Raw genomic sequence first — 8292 nt, forward strand, 5'->3', positions numbered from 1 at the left:
GCTCTCTGTCTCTCATTCTCTCTCTCTCAAATAAATAAATAAAATCTTAAAAAAAAAAAAAAAAAGGAAAGTGACTTTATTTCTCTGTGCCTCAGCTCAGTTTCCTCATCTGTAAAATGGGGATAATACATCTTTCCTCATAGGCTGTTTGTCTATGTAAAGTGCATAGGAAATGCCTGGAACAGAATAAGGGCTAAAAAAATATTAGCTCTTATTACTAGGGGAGCAATTCTCAACTGTAGTTTGGGATGGAGTTGTGCATATTGGAATCATTTGAGGGACTTTTTAACACTTAGCATGCCTTTCTAAAGTGATAGGTTCTGCCATGGGTTAGAGCAACTGGGGTGATAAACATTGCACTTAGCCTTCCTTGACACATTTAAAGCTGATTGTTCCTTAAAATCACTTCCATTAAGTGAGGCAATTTGGGTTGATGTGTAGAATCACAAAACTCTTCATCAGATATAAAAATAGCTCAAGCTCCATTAACACTTAGAAAATGAATAATCTGTTAACTCCCGTTGCTGAGGCAAAAATTAGGCAGTCTTAGGCAAGCCAAGAACAGAAGGTAAGCTATCTGTGTTTGATAGATATATTTCTCTGCCTTTGGGGTGGTTTATTAGCCCAAGAATCAGATTATGGGTCCAGAACTTGCACTTCAGAGATAAAATTCCTGCTTTGCTCTTTTTGAAGGAGAAGATTCTCAACTCTTTTTCTTGTCTTCATTTGCAGGATGCATATAATGAAACTTGAGACCTACTTCCTTCAAAAAGGATTCATGATCTGACATGGGACTAGTATCAGGATATTTAAAGAATTCGTACAACTCAACAATAAAAAGATAGAAAATGGGCAAAGAATTTGCATAGACGTTTCTCCAGAGGAGGTGTCCAGCTAGGACATGAGAAGATATTCAACATCATAGGTCAACAGGGAAATGCAAATCAAAATACAATGCAATACCATTTCGTACCCACTAGGATGGCTATAATAAAATTTCAAAAGGAAAGTGTGTTGGCAAAGGTGGAGAGAAATAGGAACCCTTGTACAGTGCTGCTAAGAATGTAAAATGATTCAGCTGTTGTGGAAAACAGTTTGGTGGTTCCTCAAAAATTTAAGCATTAGAATTACTATATTAACCCAGCATTAGAATTACTATATTAACCCAGCTGTTCCACTTTTAGGTTTATACTGAAAAGAACTGAAAACATGGTAACACAGAAACTTGTACATGAATGTTTATAGCAGCATTATTCATAATAGCCATAAGATGGAAACAACACAAATGGCCAGTAAGGGATGAATGAATAAACAAGTTTGTATGTTATATGTTATATATATACAATGGAATATAATTCAGCCATAAAAAGTAATGAAGTACCAATACATGGTACAATTTGGATGAACTTTGAATACATACTGAGTGAAAAAAGCCAGACACAGCAGTCATATATTTTATGATTCCTTTTATATGCTATATGCAGAATAGGCAAATCCAAAGAGACAAAAAGCAAATTAGAGGTTACCAGGGGATGAGTGATAGGGAATGGGGAATGATTATTTAATGATTATGGAGTGTTTCTATGGGATGAAAAGATTTTGAAACTAAGGAGGGCTGATGGTTGCACAATATTGTGAATACAATAAAGATCACTAAATTGTACACTTTAAAATGGTAAGTGACTTTCATTCAGTTTTTTTAAGAAGGGAGATATATGAGTATATTTACTATTTTTTTTTAAAGATTTTATTTATTTGACAGAGAGAGAGAAGGAGCACAAGTAGGCAGAGCGGCAGGCAGAGGGAAAGGGAGAAGCAGGCTCCCCACAGACAAGCAGGCTACCCACGGAGCAGGGAGCCCAACGCAGGCCTCGATCCCAGGACTCTGGGATCATGATCTGAGCCGAAGGCAGCCGCTTAACCGACTGAGCCACCCAGGCTCCCACATATTTACTATTTTTGCTACCCAGAGACAAATGTTTTAAAGTGCAAGGAATAATGAATGACAAAAAAGGATGACTGTATTTGATGTGGCAACTCCAGTGTCTGGATATCTCTCCAAATTCATTTTTCACTCATCTCTCTGCTTGGGAGAATTTATTCTTAACACATAATATTTTACCTGCAGTGTCTGCTAAGATAGAAACAGCGTTTTTTATAGAGAGTATATTGTTCTTTAGGGAATCGTGTAAGAGGCCCAGTTGCTCTGGGCCAGCAAAGTTCATAAAGGAGCAAAAGATATTCCTAGAGCCTACATTTAGATGGCATTTGTTTCTCTTGGGCATGCCATTCTATCGGGCTACCAGTTCCTTTTTAAAAAAAAATTTTTTTTTATCGAGGTAAATTTCACATAACACAAAATTAACCATTTTAAAGTGAATGATTCAGTGGCCTTTTGTGCATTTACAGAGTTGTGCAGTTACCAGCTCTGTATTATTCTGAAACATTTTCATCACCCCAAAAGGAAATTCTGTACCCATTAAGCATATCCTTGCCAGCATTTGTTATTTTCTGCTTTTTTGATTATAGCCAGCCTAGTGGATATGAAATGGTACCTTTTTGTGGTTTCGATTTGCATTCTCCTAATGATTAACGAAGTTGAACATCTTCATGTGCTTGTTGGCTATTTGTATTTCTTCTTTGGAAAAATGTCTACTCAAGTTCATTTTCTTTCTTTTTTTTTTTTTTTGAGTGTTGGGGAGAGGTAGAGGGAGAGAGAGAATCTTAAGGAGGCTCCATGCTCAGGGTGAAGTCCAAGGTGGGGCTCGATTTCATGACCCTGAGATCATGACCTGAGCCAGAATCAAGAGTCAGATGCTTAACTGACTGAGCCACCCAGGCACCCCTCAAGTTCATTTTCTATTTTAAAAATTAGGTTCTTTATTTTCTAGTTATGGAGTTGTGTTCTTTATATATTATGGATATACACCTTTATCAGATATATGATTTGCAAATATTTCTGTCATTCTGTAGGTTGTGTTTTCACTTTTTAATAGTGTCATTTGATATACAAAGGTTTTTAATTTAGGTGAAGTTGCATTTATCTATTTTTGTCTTCTGTTGCCCATACTGTTGAATTCCTATCTAAGAATCCATGGCCAAGTCCAAGGTCATAAAGATTTTCCCCTAAGAAAACTCTTTCTTCTAAGAGTTTTATGGTTTCAGCTCTTGTATTTAGGTCATTGATCCATTTTGATGTAATTTTTGCATATGGTATGAGGTATGGGTCCAATTTCATTCTTTTGCAAGTGGTTATTCAGTTGTCCCAGCACCGTTTGTTGAGGAGACTCTTCTTTCTCCATTAAATTGTCTTGGCATCTGGTTGAAAATCAATTGGTCATAGATATGTGGGCTTACCTTTGGACTCTAAATTTTGTTCCTGCCATTTACTTTAATGTGGGCTGAGTTTTTTGTTTTTCTCTCTTTGATAATAGGATCATGGGGTTGACAGCACCATTTTCCAGAATCCCAAAAAGCTTCACCTAACCATTGGGATGTTGGTGCTTTTGAGTGAGCAAGAGATCCAGCAGACATGTGAGATGCTACAGCGGTGTAAAGAGGAATTCATTGAGTGAGTAATCTACCGGAATGGGGAAGGGTGGTCACCTGGTACTGGCTTCTGTTTGGCATCACAGACTTGTTTTTGCACTTAGGCGAACTTGTTTTTGTCACATGGCAACAAGGTCTGTTGACTCACGCAGTTGTAACACTTAATATTGGACCATTGTCTGAAAGGGTTAAAATGGATTTAAAGCATATATTTACAAATTTTTATGGAAGACTACCTTAAATTATACTAGTTCAGTAGGCAAATTTTGTTAACAGGACATCCCGTTATAGGGTATAGGGTACTGTACTAGTTTTTTATGCTGGTGAACACATTACTACAAGCTTGGTGGCTTAGAACAGTGAAAATTTATTATCTTATAGTTCTGTGGGGTAGTTGATATGGGCTAAAATCATAGTGTCAGCAGGGTTGTGTTCCTTTCTAGGGGCTCAAAGAAAGAGTTCATTTCCTTGCTTTTAAAGCCCATCTTCTAGAGGCCACACCCACATTCTTTGGCTAGTGACCTCCTTCCTCCATCTTCAGCAATAGCAGCTTTCCTTCTCTCTGACCCTTCTGTTATCGCATCTTTATCTCTGGCCATAGTAGAGACGGTTCACTGCTTTTAAGGACTCGTGATTTGATTGAGCCCACCCAGATAATCCAGGATAATCGTTCCATCTCAAACTCCTTAACCTTAATCACATCTGCAAAAGTCTGTCTGCCATGTAAGGTAGCATATTTACAAATTCCAGAGAATAAGATGTGAGCCTCTCTGGAGAGCCATTATTCTGTTACCAGAGTAACTCAAACATTATATAACATGATTCCTTACAAAGGTCTTCATTGTATTTCAAGAAATGCACTTTAATTTTCTTTCTTAAATACAGGTAGTTTTCTAAGAACGCCAAAAACTGTCTAAGCAGTCTGTTTTGGCTCAGGGAAAACATTGCTCTTCTGGGGGCAGAGTTGTTATTCTTTTTACTATAAAATTTTAATTTACATGTATATCTAACCTAACAGCTTTATTTTAAAGAATCATCCCTTTCCTACCCTTTGCTCCTTTTTCTTAAGATTGATGAAGAATAACAGAAATTGGAAAACTGACTCAGTTGAAGAGGTTTTTTTTAATTCAGTTATAATATTCAGGTCTCATACTATTTTAATATGGCCTTGTAGAAATGGGTTCCCTAGTTCATTGGATAAGACAAGGTAAAAGGATTAAAATTTTTTTCATGTATATGTTGTGTATGAAACTGTGTAATATAATGACTTATATGTGGGCCAGTTCTCCTTTCCCAGTTGTTTTGAAGGCAAGATATTTTTCTTGAGCAAAATCATAAGCTGATTGGATTTGCAGTCTGCAAAGAATACTTCTTTGTCTTGATCTTTGCTCACTGATGGACATAACTGTTTCTCTCCATCTTAACCTAAAATTCAAAATAATTTGGTGTTCGTAATTAAGTATTTACAACTTCCTTGCCTAAGATAAAACTTTATGCTTTACCTTACAAAGCGGAGCAATGTTACCTGGTTTAAGAGTTAGTCCTGATACCTTAACTTATTTCCAGATCACTTTTTGGCTAAATGTAACTGAAAGCAGCTGCATTTTCTTGGCTGCCATTAGGATAATCTTGCTAAGAAGAAATTTAAAGGTAGATAAAATATTGGTTTAGGGAAGTATTTGGTTTTTTTTTTTTTAAGATTTTTATTTATTTATTTGACAGAGAGAGATAGTGAGAGCAGGAACACAAGCAGGGGGAGTGGGAGAGGGAGAAGCAGGCTTCCTGCCGAGCAGGGAGCCCGATGTGGGACTCGATCCCAGGACCCTGGGATCATGACCTGAGCCGAAGGCAGACGCTTAACGACTGAGCCACCCAGGCGCCCACAAAGAAGTATTTGTTTTTTTACCCATGAAAATCAGGTCACAGGTTTTTAATCACTGAAGCTTTATCCTGAGCTATGGGAGGATTTAGCTGAGTTCCTCCATTTTATGTCTTTTGGTGCCTTTGGTGACTGAATGCCAAATCTGAGCCCTTTAAGCATGTCAGGGTTGGTGTGCATAGGAAATGAAGAGCAGCCTTAATATTCCTAAGAATTTTTGACATGACAGGATGAAAACAGTAATTGTAGTTTCTCAAATTCAGCAAAGCTTTTGAAATAGGACAAAGTTACACTGCCAAAAATCTGCAGTGCAGGCAGAAAATTTTTTGAAGATGCTTTTTTCAAAAAGCTGGAAAGATTTAAAACCAGCAAGTAACGTAAGCCTCCCCAGGCCTCTTCTCCCACCTCCTCTGCTGCGTAAACTTGTTTAAAAAGTACATAGTGCAAAATTAATTTATTTCTGAGAATGAGAATCAGAATTGGCTGTTGAGATTGGTTAGAAGTGCCTTGTTTCCCTAAAAGGAAAAAATGTTTCCTAAAGAAAAGTACATGTACACACACACCCACACGTGCGTGCGAACACACACATGCACACACACTTATATAATAGCCCTGGTGAGTAAAATATGTCATTTAACTTTTTTCCCTTCCTTATTCTTAATCTTTGATCTCAGCCTTTGTACTTGGTATACTTAAGACTGTCAGTAAATAATGGCTTTTCTATGAGACTGACGCGCTGCCCACTGCGCCAAGAGGGCCGCTAATAATGGCTTTTCTAATCTGAACCTTTTATGATGTAAAGATTCCAAATTAAAATATAAGAAAGGAAAACACTGAAATTGAACAGACTAATATATAACATCGTGTAGTACTTAGATGGCTTTTTAAATTGAGGTGTTAAATGGGCTAGAGTCAGACTGAATTAAAACTGTGCTGCTATATAGGTATTTTAAAGAGATGGGTAGTTGAATATTTGTTTTAAATTTTGGGATGTTTTTTGAGTGTAAGGAATGTTACCTACCAGAAACAGAACTTTGATTTCAGTTCTTAAGCTAACGGCTCATGTAGCTCTATCGATTTCAAATGAATTATTCAGTGTTCAGTAAATGCTGAAGCTCTAAATGTCTCCCTTGTGACTTTTCTTTGTGAGATGTAGAGCACAAACAGTGCAATGGCTCTGAGTATATAGTCTGACAAATATGCAGTACTTTTAAATTCCAGTATCACTTTTCTCATACCTAAGTGTTCCCCATAGGCCTGAGGTAACACCAAATAATAAGGTAAAAAGGGACAAGAACAAGGAGAGAAGAGGAAAAATATCCATGGACAAATGTTGCTTCCTAATCATTGCCTCAGATGTCACTCAGTTGAAAAGTATGCTCACTGGTGTCCTGGGTGGCATAGTTTTGTCATCAAGACAAAGAGCATTTACCAGGCAAACCACCGAATTTCTCTCCCTCTTGGTAAATCCTAGGGAAGGTCAGAAGAGTTTCTGATCCTACTCCTAAGGCAGGCTTTAGATCTATTTCATTGTTTTTATTTTTTGTTGTTCTTGGTACTGCATCTCATTCTAAAGATTTGAGGTGGTTCGGGGTGAGGACATACATGCAAAAGAAATGTTAAAGTCGGGGAGCTCAGAAACCATAAAGATGGAATGGGAGGAAATGTTTACCTGAAAACCAAGGAAAGGTTATAATTGTACTTGAGGAATAGAATTTAGTAGTTTTCAAGCACTGGTATACTTGAACTACATTCCAGAAGGAAACACATCGATTATTATTAGTTCTTATCTGATAAAAAGGAACATAACAAGTTTTTAGGAGAGAATCCTTTGCTCTTTCTCAATCCAAGGAAAACTTGTCATGTAAATATTAACCTAAAATGATGATGAGCAGTGTCTTCAACAGGAATTTTACAGAAGATACAAAAACATTGTTCACATGGTTCTCTTTTGGATAGATCCCTAGAATTTGAGGGTATAACATTAGACATAATCCAGTAAAAACATTTTATTTATTTATTTATTTTTAAAGATTTTATTTATTTATTTGACAGAGAGAGACACAGCGAGAGAGGGAACACAAGCAAGGGGAGTGGGAGAGGGAGTGGGAGAGGGAGAAGCACGCTTCCCGCAGAGCAGGGAGCCTGACGCGGGGCTCGATCCCAGGACCCTGGGATCATGACCTGAGCCAAAGGCAGACGCTCAACGACTGACCCACCCAGGCGCCCCCAGTAAAAACCTTTTAGTGGGAAACTAAACCAATGGTGTGGTTATGCAGGGTTAGAGCTGAAGCCAGTAGAGGAATGTATGGTTAGTATTAAACTGTTTTCCTCATGTAAGTTTGGTTGGCTGCACTTTGATAGGATTGAATGGCAGTTTTTCATATTGAATTCTTTAGCTTTACTTGGAATGAGATACACTGTGTTGTTGGTTGAAGCTACAGGCCTCAGGTAGTAGTTTAGAGTTTGGCTTGTGTTTTGGAATATCCCACTTATTAGAGGTGGTAATAAGGCTACTTAGATGAAGGCAATAATTTTTCTCGAATATCTGTCCAAAATAGTTAGTTTCTTACTGAAAGAAATCCTGGTCTTGTGCAATAATATGGTCTTGAAGTTTTAAGGGAATCCTTTTTTTTTTTTTAAGATTGTATTTATTTGCGAGAGAGAGAATGAGAGACAGAGAGCATGAGAGGGAGGAGGGTCAGAGGGAGAAGCAGACTCCCTGCCGAGCAGGGAGCCCGATGTGGGGACTCGATCCCGGGACTCCAGGATCATGACCTGAGCCGAAGGCAGTCGCTTAACCAACTGAGCCACCCAGGCGCCCTCCTTTTTTTTTTTTTTAAGATTTATTTATTTATTTGAGG

At 37.7% G+C, this 8292-nt stretch overlaps 1 protein-coding gene across 1 annotated transcript in view; it reads left to right on the forward strand.

The window, feature by feature from the left end:
* Positions 1-8292, forward strand: part of ASCC1 (activating signal cointegrator 1 complex subunit 1) — a 99428-nt gene that overhangs the window by 40846 nt on the left and 50290 nt on the right. Inside the window, exon 6 of the mRNA XM_081824095.1 lies at positions 3435-3571. Within this exon, the coding sequence (XP_081680221.1) occupies positions 3435-3571 (137 nt within the window). The remainder of the gene's footprint in view (positions 1-3434; positions 3572-8292) is intronic.

The sequence above is a fragment of the Leptonychotes weddellii genome, chromosome 6 (assembly GCF_054177405.1).
Source record: "Leptonychotes weddellii isolate Sample4059 chromosome 6, ASM5417740v2, whole genome shotgun sequence".
NCBI classification, from domain to species: Eukaryota; Metazoa; Chordata; class Mammalia; order Carnivora; family Phocidae; genus Leptonychotes; species Leptonychotes weddellii.